The sequence below is a fragment of the Tachyglossus aculeatus genome, chromosome 1, assembly GCF_015852505.1.
Source record: "Tachyglossus aculeatus isolate mTacAcu1 chromosome 1, mTacAcu1.pri, whole genome shotgun sequence".
NCBI lineage: Eukaryota > Metazoa > Chordata > Mammalia > Monotremata > Tachyglossidae > Tachyglossus > Tachyglossus aculeatus.
Genome location: NC_052066.1, coordinates 80,346,053 through 80,363,542, shown reverse-complemented (window position 1 = coordinate 80,363,542; position 17,490 = coordinate 80,346,053). Strand labels below are relative to the sequence as shown.

At 41.2% G+C, this 17,490-nt stretch overlaps 1 protein-coding gene across 1 annotated transcript in view; it reads left to right on the top strand.

The window, feature by feature from the left end:
- The window catches only part of LOC119926909 (glypican-5-like), a 931,977-nt gene that overhangs the window by 513,636 nt on the left and 400,851 nt on the right, over positions 1-17,490 (top strand). Inside the window, exon 7 of the mRNA XM_038745374.1 lies at positions 11,989-12,109. Within this exon, the coding sequence (XP_038601302.1) occupies positions 11,989-12,109 (121 nt within the window). The remainder of the gene's footprint in view (positions 1-11,988; positions 12,110-17,490) is intronic.

The window sequence follows — 17,490 nt, the reverse complement described above, 5'->3', positions numbered from 1 at the left end:
AACAGAAAGGATTTCATTTGACACAAAAGCGTCTCCAAAATACAGTGAAATGGAAATGTACTGTAAAGGGCGGTTTTTATCATGATCTCTGGAGACTTTTAAGGAAACAATAGGCAACCATCTGACCTAGATAATTTAGTTAAGCTCCTGGAAACTTGGGCTGCTGGATCAAGTCACCTATTAAGGTCCCTTCCATCTCTAGAATTCCGTGACTCTAAGATGATGAATAAACGTTTATGTGTAAGCATGTTACTATGATGTCTTGGATATGAAGTGGGTGGAAAAAATGGTGGGGAATTAGGGAAGAGGGCCTCTTGTTCCAATAATAGCCTGGTTTCTTCAATTTGTTGAGTCAACCTAATATTGTGGGCAGAAAAACCTCAGGAGATATGCTTCCCATACTGCTTTGGGAATGCTTCAAATAAAGGAAATGAAATATATATCTGTAATTTATACTAACATCTGTCTTTCCTCCTAGACTGTAATCTCATTGTGGGAGGGGGCTATGTCTGTTTTTTGTTGTATTCATGCTAGTAATAATAATAATAATAATGTTATTCATTAATTGCTTACTGTGTGCCAGGCCCTGTATTAAGCACTGGGGTGGATACAAGCAACTCAGTTTGGACACAGTCCCTGTCCCATATGGGGTTCACAGTTTCAATCCCCATTTTACAGATGAGGTAACTGAGGGCCAGAGAAGTGAAGTGACTTGCCCAACGTCACAAAGCAGACAGGTGATGGAGCAGGGATTAGAACCCATGACCCTCTGACTCCCAGACTTATGCTCTATCTCTCCCAAGCACTTAGCACAGTGCTCTGCACACAGTAAGTGCTCAATAAATATGATTGAATGAATGAAAGAAATGTTTGAAAAGCCAAATGAACTTTCCAGGTGCAATACCTCCCTCATAAATTGAAATTTCACTCAGGACCTCCACAGTGGAAGATGACCTATCTCCAGAACTTTTGAGTTCATATTTAAAGATTAGCTTCAAATCTCAGACTGATTTGACACCCAGGTCCTGTCTTTCCTTCGACTCCATAATTCCCATCCATCATCATAATCATCAGTGACACTTATTGAGCACTTATTAGTGTAAGTCTGAGCACCTGGGAGAGTATGTGGCTTGAAGCCAAATACACGTTCCTTGCTTTCTTGGCTTCTTTTCCATCATTTTGTTTAATTTAGAAAAGATCCCTAGTTGAAGCCCTGTAACATAATATGGTTTATAAAAAGCCATGCCTCCCAGGGGAGTGTGGCCCATCACAATTTGTAGGAGGGGCAATATCTTTCACTTCATTCCTGACTATTCTAATAAAGGAAGGAAAATGGTCTAATAGAGCATGGCCTTGGGAGTCAGAAGGACCTGGGTTCTAATCCCGGTTCCATCACTTGTCTTTCATGTGACTTTGGACAAGTCACTTCACTTCTTTGTACCTCAGTCACCTCATATGTAAAATGGGGATTAAGACTGTGACCCCCATGTGGGGCAGGGACGGTGTCCAACTTAATTAGTTTGTATCTACCCCAGCATTTAGAACCATCCTTGACACAGAGTAAGTGTTTAACAAATACCATCATCATTATTATTATTATTATCATTCATTATAATAATTGTGGAACTTGTTAAGCACTTGCTATAAGCTAAACACTCTGCTGAGATCTGGTAAACATATAATACAATGAGTTCAAGCCCATATGGGGCTTAAAGTCTTAATAGGAGGTAGAACAGGAATTTAAACCCCACTTTGCAAGTGAGAAAATGGAGGGGCAGAGACGTGAAGTGACTTCCCTAAAGGCCATAGGGAGCTTAGAAGTTCAGCGTTTAGAACAGTGCTTTGCACATAGTAGCACTTAACAAATGCCATTATTATTATTATTATTATTATCATTATTATATAGGAGGCCAGTGATGGCGCTGGGATTAATACCTTATGGACAGGGAACGTGTCTGCTAATTCTGTTGCATCATACTCTCCCAAGTGCTCAGTGCAGTGTTCTGCACATAGTAAGTGCTCCATAAATATAATTGATTATTATTATTGTTATCATCATTACTATTATCGCTATTATCATTCCTCCTGACTCCCAGTTCTTCTGGTCTTTCCACTAGGCACATGCTACTTCTCTACTTTCTCCTCACTCTAGAAAGGAAATATGACCAACCTAGGAGTGAAGGCTAAAATTGGAGGGGATTGAGGCATTTGGGAGGTGGGTAACAAGAGAAAGTGAAGGAGGAAAGCACTGGAGAAAGATCTAGTGTTTTGTCAACCTATACTATTGCAAAATGCCCAATCCATTTACTGGTGGTTACTTCATCCCATCAGTTATTTATATTTCACATTAATGGCAATTGCTATCAAAGAAGTGCTATGAAAACTGAATTAAAATGACTAATTCTATGTTAGCCAGGACAGAAGAGGGTGAAACAGCATGGCATAGTTAATAGAGCACAGGCCTAGTATTCAGAAGGACATGGGTTCTTATCTTGGCTCCGCCATGTCTGCTGTGTGACCTTGGGCAAGTCGCTTCACTTCTCTGTGCCTCAGTGACCTCATCTGGAAAACGGGGATTGAGACTGTGAGCCCACGTGGGACAGGGACTGTGTCCAACCCGATTTGCTTGTATCCACCCCAGCACTTAGTACAGCATCTGGCATATAGTAACTGCTTAACAAATACCACATTTATTAAGAGGATGAGATGATTCACAGTCTATTCATTTGCTGAACAGATTTAACTGGCGTGGCTCAGTGGAAAGAGCACGGGCTTTGGAGTCCGAGGTGAGGGGTTCAAATCCCGGCTCTGCCAATTGCCAGCTGTGTGACTTTGGGTGAGTCACTTCACTTCTCTGGGCCTCAGTTCCCTCATCTGTAAAATGGGGATGAAGACTGTGAGCCCCCCGTGGGACAAGCTGATCACCTTGTAGGGACTGTCTCTATATGTTGTCAACTTGTACTTCCCAAGCGCTTAGTACAGTGCTCTGCACACAGTAAGCACTCAATAAATACGATTGATTGATTGTAACCTCCCCAGTGCTTAGAACAGTGCTTTGCACACAGTAGGCACTTAATAAATGCCACCATTATTATTATTATTACTATTTAACCATGGAATTAAATATGCAATATACAAATCAGGATCATTTGGTTAGAAATAAATCCATCTAATGCCATTTGCTTGTGTTTAAAGTTGAGACAATTTTTCTCTGGGTGTTAGAATTTTGTTTTTACCAGGAGTATTGTGTTGAAGACATTAAAGTCACACTTTTGATTTTTTTTAAGCCAAAAACATATTTTTACATATCAACTAAAGAAACAGAAAGGGAAATTTTATAGCTGTGAAACAGATGGAGTTGCTTACTCTGCAGTACATCAATTGTGTAGACTTTAGCAATTTATAAATGTCCTGAAAATCACTCACCGTAATTTAAGGCTTGAGTTAGTGAGCAAATGATTGAGTATGAGGAATTTTAATTTTTGATCCTAGATCTGTCAGTATGTTGCCCAAGAGCTGATTGTCTTTATGCCTGAATTATCTACTGTAAAAAACTAAAGAGAATTAATCACAGATGGTGGTGTATGGATAAATTGATGACTGTACTCATGCTAAGTGAATATTATTATCCTTTTCTATGTAAATACTTGTGTGAATAAGCATTAATATTACATTAAGGATTTTTTTCTTCTGCCAAATTTGTTTATTTTGAATTCCCTTGAAAGTAGACCTTCAGCTTCTTATTGGTTCTGTGCTAATGAGGTGATATATGTCCAGTGAGAAACTGAATTTTAGTATCAAAAAATGCTATAAAAATTGCTATCAAAAATAGTCATAGTATTTATTAAGTGCTTACTGGGCACAAAGCACTATACTAAGCATTGGGCAAATAATGCTCTAATGAGAATTTGAATGGACCCTTAGCCCTCAAAGGGGTCATAATCTAAGAATAAGAAGAGAAATTTAAGTGTTTACTCTGTGCCAGATACTGTACTAAGTACTGGGATGGATACCCGCACATTGGGTTGGACACAGTTGCTATCCCACATGGGGTTCACAGTCTCAATCCCCATTTCACAGATGTGGTGCTTGAGGCCCAGAGTAATGAACTGACTTGCCCAAGGTCACACAACAGACATGTGGCAGAATCAGTATTAGAACCCAGGACCTCCTGAATACCAAGCCCATGTTCTATCCACTAGGCCATGCGACTTCTCAAATTTTGGCTGCCTTAGATATTGCATTTGAATTTTTGAAACATTAGACTTATTAGCCTGTGGGAGGATGGATTGTTATTATTTTCAGTACTCAGATTCTAAAACTGACATAGTAATAGCAATATATAACTTGGGCCTTTGTGGACAACCAGCACACTTTTAACAGCTATGAACAAAATCAAACCAATTTATAAGCTTTCTCTTGGCATGAGTGAAATAATTATTTATCTGAAAGAATTCATGCATTTTCCTACGCTTATCATCATCATCAGTGGTATTCATTGAGTACTTACGGGGCACAGATCTCTGTACTAAGCACTTGGGATAGAACAATACAACAGAGTTGACCGACATGTTCTCTGCCCTATATAAGCTTACAGTCTAGTGGGGGGAGATATGATTACGCTTCACATTAAGAATATGTGCCCTACAAAATTCAACCAAAGTCATTCGATTTAGCAGAAAAATCACATTTCCTAACTAATGGGCATACCTTTGTATTGTGATTCTCAACTTTTAGATGATGCACATGTTACATATTTCCTAGAATGATATCAATCAATCAATCGTATTTATTGAGCGCTTACTGTTTGCAGAGCACTGTACTAAGCGCTTGGGAAGTACAAGTTGGCAACACATAGAGACGGTTCCTACCCAACAGTGGGCTCACAGTCTAAAAGGGGGAGACAGAGAACAAAACCAAACATACTAACAAAATAAAATAAATAGAATAGATATGTACAAGAAAAATAAATAAATAAATAGAGTAATAAATATGTACAAACATATATACATATATACAGGTGCTGTGGGGAAGGGAAGGAGGGAAGACAGGGAGATGTAGGGGGAGAGCAAGGAGGGGGCTCAGCCTGGGAAGACCTCTTAGAGGAGGTGAGCTCTCAATAGGGCCTTGAAAGGAGGAAGAGAGCTAGCTTGGTGGATGGGCAGAGGGAGGGCATTCCAGGCCGGAGGATGACGTGGGCCGGGGGTCAATGGCGGGACAGGCGAGAACGAGGTACAGTGAGGAGATTAGCGGCAGAGCGGAGGATGTGGGGTGGGCTGTAGAAGGAGAGAAGGGAGGTGAGGTAGGAGGGGGCGAGGTGATGGACAGCCTTGAAGCCCAGGGTGAGGAGTTTCTGCCTGATGCGCAGATTGATTGGTAGCCACTGGAGATTTTTGAGGAGGGGAGTAATATGCTCAGAGCATTTCTGGACAAAAATAATCCGGGCAGCAGCATGAAGTATGGATTGAAGTGGGGAGAGACACGAGGATGGGAGATCAGAGAGAAGGCTGATGCAGTAGTCCAGACAGGATAGGATGAGAGCTTGAATGAGCAGGGTAGTGGTATGGATGAAGAGGAAAGAGCGGATCTTGGCAATGTTGTGGAGCTGAAACTGGCAGGTTTTGGTGATGGCTTGGATGTGAGGGGTGAATGAGAAAGCAGAGTCGAGGATGACACCAAGGTTGCGGGCTTGTGAGACGGGAAGGATGGTAGTGCCGTCAACAGAGATGGGAAAGTCAGGGAGAGGGCAGAGTTTGGGAGGGAAGACAAGGAGATCTTCATATTGTAGCTGGTTACCATCTTCCTGCAGCATGGCTCAGTGGAAAGAGCACGGGCTTTGGAGTCAGAAATCATGGGTTCAAATCCCGGCTCTACCAATTATCAGCGGTGTGATTTTGGGCAAGTCACTTCACTTCTCTGTGCCTCAGTTACCTCATCTGTAAAATGGGGATTAAGACTGTGAGCCCCCTGTGGGACAACCTGCTCAGCTTGTAACTTCCCCAGTGTTTAGAACAGTGCTTTGCACATAGTAAGTGCTTAATAAATGCTATTATTATTATTATTATTATTATTATCATCATCATAAGGGTTACCAGGAAGGTTTAAGTGCTGAGGTACATAATGGCCTAAGGCCACACAGCTAAGGGGAGCCACATCCTGAAAGAGGTGAAGAACAGAAATTACTTTCAGAGCTGGAGACCCATCAGTTATTCATGGAAGCACTGACTCTCATTCATTCAATCATATTTATTGAGCACTTACTGTGTGCATAGCACCATATTAAGCACTCAGGAGAGTACAATACAACAACAAACAGACACACCCCTGGCCCAAAACAAGCACACAGTCTAGATGGGGGAGACAGACATTAGTACAAATAAATAAATTGCAGATATGTACATTAGGCTGGGAGGCTGGAAGGGGGAAGAACTAAAGGGGCAAGTCAGAGTGATGAGGAAGGGAGTGGGAGAAGAAGGAAGAGGGGCTTAGGGAAGGCCTCTTGAAGGAGATGTGTCTTCAATAAGGCTGCAAAGAGGGGGAGGGGGAGAGTAATTGTCTGATTGGAGAATAATGAGGTGAAGTAGGAGGGGGCAAGATGCTGGAGTGCTTTAAAGTCAATAGTAAGGAGTTTTTATTTAATGCAGAGGTGGATGGGAAATCATTGGAGTTTTTCAAGGAGCAGGGTGACAAGTTGTGAATGCTTATGTAGAAAAATGATCTGGACAGCAGAATGAAGTATGGACTGAAGTTGGGAAGAGGCAGGAGCCTTGGAGGTCAGCAAAGAGGCTGATGCAGCCAGATGGGATAGGATGAGTGATTGTATTAAAGTGGTAGTAGTTTGCATGGAGAGGAAAGGGCAGAATTTAGCAATGTCATGAAGGTGGGACCAACAGGATTGAGTGATGGATTGAATATGTGGGTTGAATGAGAGAGAGTAGTCAAGGATAACTCCAAGGTTATAGGCTTGTTCATTCATTCAATCGTATTTATTGAGTGCTTACTGTGTGCAGAGCACTATACTAAATGCTTGGAAAATACAATTCAGCAACAGATACAGTCCCTAACCAACAACAGGCTCACAGTCTAGAACAGGGAGACAGACAACAAAACAAGTAGACAGGTGACAAGTAGACAGACTTGTGAGACAGGAAGGATGGTGGTGCCATCTGAAATGATAGGAAAGTCACAGGAAGGACAGAGTTTGGATGAGAAGATAAGGAATTCTGTTTTGGACATGTTAAACTTGAGATGACCGGAGGACATCCAAGTAGAGATCTCTTGAACGCAAGAGGAAATGTGAGACTGCAAAGAGGTTGAGAGATCAGGGCTGGAGATGTAGATTTGAGTACCGTAGAAGGAGCATAGTGTAGTGGATAGAGCATGAACCTGGGAATCAGAAGGTTGTGGGTTCTAATCCCAGCTCTGCCATTTGTCTGATGTGTGACCTTGGGCAAATCACTTCACTCCTATGGGCCTCAATTCCCTCATCTGTAAAATAGGGATTGAGACTATGAGCCCCACGTGGGACAACCTGATTATCTTGTATCTCCCCCAGCATTTAGAATAGTGCTTGGCACATAGTAAGGGATTAGCAAAAATCATCATTATTATTATGAGGAGCAAAGTGTTTGAGGTGGGTTGTAGTAGGAGAGCAGTGAGGTGAGGTAATGGGGGCAAGGTAAATGAGTGTTTTAAAGCCTATGGTGAGGAGTTTCTGCTTGATGAGGAGGTGGATGGGCAACCATTGGAGGTCCTTGAGGAGTGGGGAAATGAAACCTGAACATTTTTGTAGAAAAATGTTCTGAACAGCAGAGTGAAATATGGACTGGAGTGGAGAAAGACGGAGGCTCTTAGGTCAGCAAGTAGGGTGATGCAGTAATCAAGGCAGGATACTAATAATAATGACAACAAAGGACCAGAGAGCTGGTTTTAAAGTAGCTAATCAATCTATCACTGGTATTTATTGAGTGCTTTTTTGTGTGGTAAGCAGTGTACTAATAGCATTGAAAGTGCAATACAACAGAGGTGTTCTTTCAACAGCATTAATTAAACACTATGTGCCAAGCATGGTACTAGAGAAGCATCATGGCTCAATGGAAAGAACATGGGCTTTGAAGTCAGAGGTCATGGGTTCAAATCCTGGCTCCACCACTTGTCAGCTGTGTGACTTTGGGCATGTCACTTAACTTCTCTGTGCCTCAGTTACATCACCTGTAAAATGGGGATTAATAATAATAATAATGATGGTATTTGTTAAGCGCTTACTATGTGCAAAGCACTGTTCTAAGTGCTGGGGAAGATACAAGGTTATCAGGTTGTCCCACATGGGGCTCACAGTCTTAGTCCCCATTTTACAGGTGAGGGAACTGAGGCCCAGAGAAGTTAAGTGACTTGCCCAAAGTCACACAGCTGACAAGTGGCAGAGCTGGGGTTCGAACCCATGACCTCTGACTCCAAAGCCTATGATCTTTCCACTAAGCCATTAAGTCATATTAAGACTGTGAACCCTCCGTGGTACAACCTGATCACCCTGTAACCTCCCTAGCATTTAGAACAGTGCTTTGCACATAGTAAGCGCTTAATAAAATGCCATTATTATTACTAAGTTCTGGGTAGATGTAAAATAAGCAGGTTTGACACAGTCTCTATCCCACACAATCTGAGTGACATACACAAGTTCCCTGCCCACAAGGTGTTTAGACTCTAGAGGTGAGACAGACATTAAAATAAATTACAGATACATACATAAGTGCTGTGGGGCTGCAAATGGCAATAAATTCACCAAGATGTATTTACAATTCAGCACGTTACAAACGTTATTTTAACTATAAGCCAATAAGGGATAAAGTACAATTCTTTCATTCAGTCATATTTATTGAGCACTTACTGTGTGCAATATTTACCATAGTATTTGTTCAACCCTTGCCATGTGTCAAGCAATGTACTAGGCATTGAGGTAGATACAGGATAATCAGATTGAATATATTTCCAATCCCCTTGTGGTCTAAGGGAAAAGAGAATACAGGTATCTTATTTCCATATTCACAGATGAAGCACAGAGAATTTAGGTGACTTGCCCAAGATCACACAGCATGACAATTTGAGAAGTCACATGGCCTGAGAGTTATGGCATCTGGGTTCTAATCCAGACTTCTCCACTTTTTTTGTGGTATTTAAGTGTTTATTATTTGAGAGGTATGGTTCTAAGCACTGGGGTAGATACAGATGTGGTAACTGAAGCACAGAGAAGTTCGGTGACTTTCTCAAGATCTCACAGCAGATACGTGGAGGAGCTGAGATCGGAACCCAGGTCCTCTAACTCCCAGGCCCAAGTTTTTTTACAGTAGACCATGCTACATCACAGTTATTATATTGGAAAGCACAGTCCTGCCTTCTGTGTGAACTTGGGCAAGTCACTTAACTTCTCTGTGCTTCAGTTTCTTCCCCAAATTTTCCTCAAGTATTCAGTGTGTTTGATGGGCAAATAAATACAAAACCAAATGAAGAAAGGTAGTGTGTTCTTCAGAAAAATGGTAGAGGGTGAAAATGATTCCAGGCCCTGCTGAGAGCTCACCTCCTCCAGGAGGCCTTCCCAGACTGAGCCCCTTCCTTCCTCTCCCCCTTGTCCCCCTCTCCATCCCCCCCATTTTACCTCCTTCCCTTCCCCACAGCACCTGTATATATGTATATATGTTTGTACATATTTATTACTCTACTTATTTATCTTACTTGTACATATCTATTCTATTTATTTTATTTTGTTAGTATGTTTGGTTTTGTTCTCTGTCTCCCCCTCTTAGACTGTGAGCCCACTGTTGGGTAGGGACTATCTCTATATGTTGCCAATTTGTACTTCCCAAGCGCTTAGTACAGTGCTCTGCACATAGAAAGCGCTCAATAAATACGATTGATGATGATGATGATGATGATTGCATATTGGACTCAAGCTCTCCTGAACTGGATTAGTGTCTATAGAGCTGGAGTCTTGGTCAGCCTTCTATTGTATTTACAGGACAATAGGTAGGAAACTAGTAGGTACCCACTTTGTCTCAAATGGCTGTGATGTTCGAAATGCTAACAATTATACAGAGCTTTAAAAATTACTCATACAATTAAAGAGATATTGCCCAATACAAAACAAACCTTCAGGGCTTCATTCAGTTGGTTGCTACCCAGCTAGCGGCTAAAACTGTCACACAGTGATTGATCTCTCAGGCATTAAACATGCTCAAAGAAGCCAAGCCCTTTATAAAGTACTTTAAATTCAAAAGCTTTTCATTTGACTGTTGACAAGGGTCTCAGACGTGATACTTTTCAACAAAAATGTGCATACAATCCTGTAAACCCCTTAATAAACACATGGCTTACTTTGCTCATTCTCCTGACATTATCACAATGGATTTTAAAACAACAAATGCCTCCAGTCAGTATGGGCAGAAACCTATCATTTTTAGCCACTCCCGATTATTCTCTTTAGAAAACTCAAGTTGTTTCTTGTGTGCCTTAAACCTCTATTAGGCTTCTGCAAAATACAATCCAGATGTATCATTCTCATATATCCTCTTCACTAAGAATGGCATCTTACGTTTTTGTGTTTTTCCCTCCCCCCAAAATTAACTCCAAAACAGATTCCCATTGCTACAGGTAATAAGTGTCTTGGGGTAAATTTGAAATGTAGCTACTGTTCAAATAAATACAAGGTCCATTTTGATTTCAACCAAACTCTTAATCAAATTTCCATGACAAGCCCAGAAATAACCAGCACCTCAGAAATATTACCCATCAAAATTAAAAAGGGTATTTATTTTTAAAATGCCTTAGAGGAAGTTCATTATTGGTTGAATATACCTTTGGGAATGGACACTGTCTCTAGTTGAGCAAGGTAGAGCAAGGGTAGCTTAAGAAATTATGTTTTCTTTGGTTGGCCGCCCTAAAACCATATCTATATGCTAAAATTTGTCCTTGAACCAGAATTTCTTGCCATAGCATGTTCTGTGAGGCTGTCAGATTTGCTTGCTGTATGGTTTATTAATCATAATTGTCTTAATTAAGGAGATAAGAAAAACATCCCATTAAAGGTCCAATTATAATTTGCCGCTGAACACAATTATGTGAGTCATTGATCTAAAGTAACGCAGATTCATTGTTATGTATTCAGAGCTACTATTAAATTAAAATATGTAAAAAAGGGCAAAAGGATACCTGGCAGGGGGGAAAAGGAACTGGAGATAGTATGAGTCTGTCAAATGGAATATGAGAAAAAGAAATCACATATGCAGTTATTATTCTTATACTGAAATGTTCTCTCTTTCAAAAAGGCAATATTTTCAGAGCTCAGGTATTAAATAGAAAAGCTGGTCAAACTAAAAAATCTAGTAATAGCAAAACAGTTGTTTGATGTATGCCCTTTACTTTACCTCTGCCTTGTTGATGTGTGTTCTGATAGACAGAGAGGAAATGAGTTTCCCTTATTTAAGCAAGAGGTCCTAGATCAGATTTTCAAGTACTGACATCTACTCTGAGTCAGGTGTCATAGTGCTTTATCTTTATATTAAAGCACCTGGACGAAATTGCCTAGAGCCGGTCCCACCGGGCCTTAGGAAAGCTTCTGACAAACTCAGGATGATTAGGAATGATTGAGAGAACGGCCACTCATGTATAAGATGAATATTATGCTAGAAGAAGGAAATTTATGGCACTTTTATTACTGAATAACAAAAGGATATCAGTGATTTTCCGAATTGTCAACAAACCCTACCTGAACAAAGGAAATTTTCCCAAAGTTAAATTTGATTCTGGACTCAGAAACTTGACCAAAGTTGAAACTTACACTCTCTTCAGTGAGTAGCATTAAGAACTAATGTAGTCTCCATTTACAAAATTGTTTCCCCACCCCTGAATTAGACAGAATATGCTTGAATAACATTGCGCGTGCATGCAAGTTTTTGTCCCCCCATCTCACTGTTCAACTATTTCCTCCTTTTGTAGTTACACAAGCAGAGTGGTTTCAAATGGACTCAAGGCACAAATTAATAACCCAGAGATGAAAGTCAAAGGTCTGGACCCCCTCATCAATAATCTAATAGACAGACTTCAGAGATTTAATCAGGTATGTCTTCATATTAAGAGACTTTTGTTTGGTGTAACTGAGAATTAGAAATTCACATAAAATTGTATAGGATGAATTATATAGTCATTAGAGTATAACTTATGAATAACTGAAATCATTGAACCTGCCAATTTTAAACATCTTTTTAAGTTTTTGTGATTTTTGTTTTCTAACCTAAAATTGACTACGAAGGATTACCATTGATGCTTCTCTTGAGAGAAACTCAGGGATGTTGAAGGAGACTGCTGGTTAATAGGTTTCACTGAGTTTAGGGAAGCAGGTTGATTAGTCGGTGACCGACTGTCTACATTACCAGCTCATGCTTAATTGTTGTACTTTCTGTCCAAGGTAAACAAACTTCAGTTCTTCCTTGAATTTTGATTCCGTTCTTTCCTTGCTTCAGTACACCCTTTCACCTCTTGGTTGTTTGCCAATCCAAGCTAGTGAAAGCCTGAAGATAAGAAAGGAATTGATTTTCTTTGGGGTACTTCAAATGGTGTATCATTCAAGATGAAAGGTTGATTATAACAATGCACTTTTTGATGATCTGCCTTATTGTATGATAACTCACATTGTTCTGGGTTAGTGCTGTCTGCAGGGGCAGCTGAGGCAACTGCGGACTGAAAGTTCCCTGCCGGCAGGGAATGTGTCTACCAACTTTTTTTATTGTATTCTCCCAAATGCTTAGTACAGTGGTCTGCACACAGTAAACGTTCAATTAGTGCCATTGACTGATTGATAGCTAAGTTTCCATCACTGGATCATTTTACTATAAGGTAGGAGGAAGGAGGGGTCAAGCAGGGCAGTTATCCGGGTATTCATTCATTCATTCAATCGTATTCATTGAGCGCTTACTGTGTGCAGAGCACTGTAATAAGCGCTTGGGAAGTACAAGTTGGCAACATATAGAGACGGTCCCTACCCAACAGTGGGCTCACAGTCCACCCCAGCACTTAGTATAGTGTCTGGCACAAAGTAAGCACTTAAATACCATCATTATTATCTTCCCCAACCAGCATTGCTCCTGGCACTACGTGGCTGCCCACCCTGCAGACCATAATGGCAGGGAAAATGCTGCTGCGGAACCAGGGAAGGTGGTCAGGAGTGAGTGATATCCCCTGCCCTATCACCGTAGCACTGCCCTTAGTTCCACGCCACTGTCACCACTGTCAGAAATCACTTCATCACTTCACCCTGGTTCTGTAGTGCCTTCCAGAGGTCATCTTGCCCTCCATTTCATTGCTGACTTTTTTTGGGAGGGGGGGGAGAGTATTTTTGGAGCATTTATTTTATGCAGAGGACTGTACTAACACTTGGGAAAGTACAATACAACAGGGTAGGTAGATGTGATCCTTGGCATCAGAGAGCTTGCAGTCTACAGTTACCTCCGCTGGCCCACAGACCACACTAACCCGAAACAGCTTCCGACATCTTAGTGCCTGTTTTCCATTGTTTCCCTCATATATAATAACACTGATCAATTTTCAGGACTCTGATCTTTGGTTTACTTGATTCACTTGGAAAAAGTACCTCTGTCATCTACAGTAAGATCTTAGAAAACAGTGTGTGCCTCCCTTAACTAATGGATAATTTTCTCTGACCTGTTCACCTAATGGTATGTCTCATCCACTAATTCAGATATTTTGACTGTCAAGAAAAAGAGAGGGAGCTTGCTTCCTATGTCTTTTTCTCAATGACTTTTATTAAGTTAATTGCCTAAGGAGATGAATGCTCAGGACCCAAGTCATCCTCATAGGTTTATGTTTATGTAACACTGTGAAAAATTAAATAATCCAAATGGGAAGGGGATAGAAGAATTAGGAAAAGAACAGAAGATAAAAGAAACGAACAGAAAGCACCCTTCAAGATGATATGCAGGACTTTGAGAATCAGCAGAAAATGTAGAGAAAATGACATATATGGGGGACAGGAAGGCCAATAAAACTGGATAGAGTCATTATTCTTTTTGACTGTTGTTGCTGACGTTTTGCCTTATCTCTACTAGGTCTGGAAAACAAAGTATAGAAGAGCTTTGTATCCTAGACTTACTTTGATTTGTGGCAGGGAATTACAGGATTTAGTGATTTAGCCTAAAGTGCCAATCTGGGGGAAGGAGTGAGCAGAAATGATTGTATTAGGGTACATTTGTAAAAAGGGCTTTTCTGTCGGTATCAATCAATCATATGTATTGAGAACTGAGTGCAGAGCACTCTACTCTTTGGGAGAGTACAATATAATAGAGTTGGTAGATGTCTTCTGTTCCCTCAGTGAGCTTACAGTCTAGAGGGGAAGAAAGATGTTATATAAATAACTACTGATGTGTATATAAATTCTGTAGGGCTGAGGGGGAGGGGTGAATAAAAGAATGCAAATCCAAGTGCAAGGCCAATGCAGAAGGAAGTGGAAGAAGAGGAAATGAGGGCTTAGTTGGGGAAGACCTCTTGGAAGAGAACTGCTTTTGAAGGCGGAGAGAGTGATTTATGTCAAATATAAAGAGGGAGGGCTTTCCAGGCCAGGGGCAGGCTGTGGGCAAGAAGTTGGCAGTGAGATAGGTGAGACTGAGGTACAGGGAGTAGGTTGGCATTAGAGGAGTGAAATATGGAGGTTGGGTTTTAGTAGGAAATCAGGGAGGTAAGATAGGAGGGGGAAAGGTGATTGAGTACTTTAAAACCTATGAAAAGGAGTTTCTGTTTGATGCGGAGGTGGTTGGGCAACCACTTGAGGTTCTTGAGGAATAGGGAGACATGGACTAAATGTTTTTGTAGAAAAATGACCTGGGCAGCACAGTGATGTATGAATTGAAGTAGGGGGAGACAGCGAGGTCAGCAAGGAGCCTGATGCAATAAATGTTTGGATTAACATGGCAGCAGTGTGGATGGAGAGGAAAGGGCAGATCTTAGCACTGTTATGAAATTGGAACCAAGTGGATTTGGTGACTGATTAAGGTTATGGGTTTGTGAGAAAGGAAAGATTCATTCACTCCTTCATTCAGTCATATTTATTGAGTACTTACTGTGCGCAGAGCATTATACTAAGAGCTTTGGAGAGTACAGTATGACAATTAACAGACATATTTCCTGTCCCCAATGAGCTTGCAGTCTAGAGGTGGGGAGACACACATTAATGTAAAGAAATAAATACCAGATATATACATAAGTGCTGTGTGGCTGGGAGCAAGTCAGGGCAACACAGAGGGGAATGGGAGAAGAAGAAAGGGGGCCTTAGTCAGGGAAGCCCTCTTGGAGGACATTTGCCCTTAATAAAGCTTTGAAGGGGGAGAGAGTAATTTTCAGTTGGATTTTAGGAGGGAGGGCATTCCAAGCCAGAGGCAGGGTGAGGGATTACTAGAGAGATGGATGAAATCGAAGTACAGTGAGAAGGTTAGCACCAGTCAAGGAAAGTGTGTGGGCTGGGTTGTATTAAGAGAGTAGCAAGGTGAGGTAGGAGGGGGCATGGTGAGTGACTACTTTAAAGTCGATGTTGAGGAGTTTTGGTTTGATGCGGAGGTGGATGTGCAACCACTGGAGTTTCTTGAGGATCAGGGAAACATGTCCTGAGCTTTTTTGTAGAAAAATGATCCGGGCAGTGGAGTGAAGTATGGACTGGAGTAGGGAGAGACAGGAGGCTGGTAGGTTAGCAAGGAGGCTGATGCAGTAATCCGGGCAGGATAGGATGAATGATTAAATTAACATGGTAGCAGTTTGGGTGAAGAAGAAAGGGTGTTGTTGTTGTCATTGATGTGATTGCATGGGCATGTTGTGAAGGTGAGACAGGATTTAGTAATAGATTGAATATGTGAGTTAAATGAGAGAGGAATCAAGGATAATGCCAAGGTTATGGGCTGGTGAGACAGGAAGGATGGTGGTGCTGTCTACAGTCATGGGAATGCCAGGGGGACGTTTAGGGTGGGAAGGTGAGGAGTTTGGTTTTGGGCATGTTAACTGTCTGGTGTAGGTGGGACATTCAATTAGAGATGTCCTGAAGGGAGGAGAAAATATGAGATTGCAGAGGAGAGTGATCAGGGCTGGGATTGTAGACTAGAGAAAGAGGGTGATCAGGGCTGGGATTGTAGATTAGAGAAGGAGAGTGAATCAGGGCTGGGATTGTAGATGAGAGAATCAATCATGCAGCAACCTTTGGAGTGAAGGGGGTGAAAGTCATATTGGAGGAGGTCAAGGAGGGAATTGGAGGAGAGGAACTGGAGACAGCAGGTGTAGACAACTCACTCAAGGAGTTTGGAGAGGAATGGTTGGAGGTAGATGGGGTGATAAATGGATGGAACCATGGGATTAAGAGAAGTTATTTTTAGCATAGGGGAGACATGAGCGTGCTTGAAAGCGAAGAGAAAGAAGCCACAGGAGAGTGTACAGTTGAAGATGGCCATCAGGGAGGAAAGAAAGGTGTGGGCAAGCACTTTGATAACGTGTGGAGGGATGAGGTCAGAGGGTCAGGTGGAGGGGACAGATTTTGAGAAACAGTTGGAGATCTCCTGAGATACTGCTGAAAAAGATGGAAGAGTTGAAGAAGGGGCAAGACGGGGGAGGGACAGGAGAGGAGCAGGGGGAATTTTAGGAAGATCAAGTCTAATGGTTTCAATTTTCTCAATACAGTCTGTGGCCAGGCCATTAGGCCCAAGAAATTGGGAAGGCAGAAAGAGTTAAACACCTGCAACAACTGGCAAGGGCAGTGAGTCAATTAGGATGGAGAAATGAAGTTTCAAAATTTATTTTCATTTTCAGGTTTTGAATTTTAGATAAAATCATACTAACAAAAACTGGTTTCTTATTAATGTAATGTAATATGAATTTCTTATGAATGAAGGTTATCATAATAAGGAGATTAATTCAAACGCAAGCTTCTTGTCTACCAAGTCTATTGTACTGAACTCTCCCAAGTGCTTAGTACAGTGCTCTGTACACAGTAATCACTCAATAAATACCATTGGTTGATTGACTGATTAGAGACTTTTCATATTTTATTTCATCAAAAGGTTTTGACTGAACAACTAGGCTACTCACCCCGACCAAAAAAAATTACTCTAAAAAAAAATAAACGATGGCATTTATTAAGCGCTTACTATGTGCAAAGCACTGTACTAAGTGCTGGGGAGGTTACAAGGTAATCAGGTTGTCCCATGGCGGGGGGGTGCTCACAGTCTTAATCCCCATTTTACAGATGCGGTACCTATTTTACCCTATTAATCCTACTTTCAACCCTCATCTTGGAAGTATTAACTAATCTTCCCTGGTTTTCTGTGTAAGTTAGAAAGAGTATTTCTCTCTGTTGCTTTTCAGTACACGTTTTGAGAAAATTGCCCTTAAATGAATTTAAATTCCTTCAGATTAAAAAGTACTTAGAAAGTGAGAGATTCTTAGAGTTTA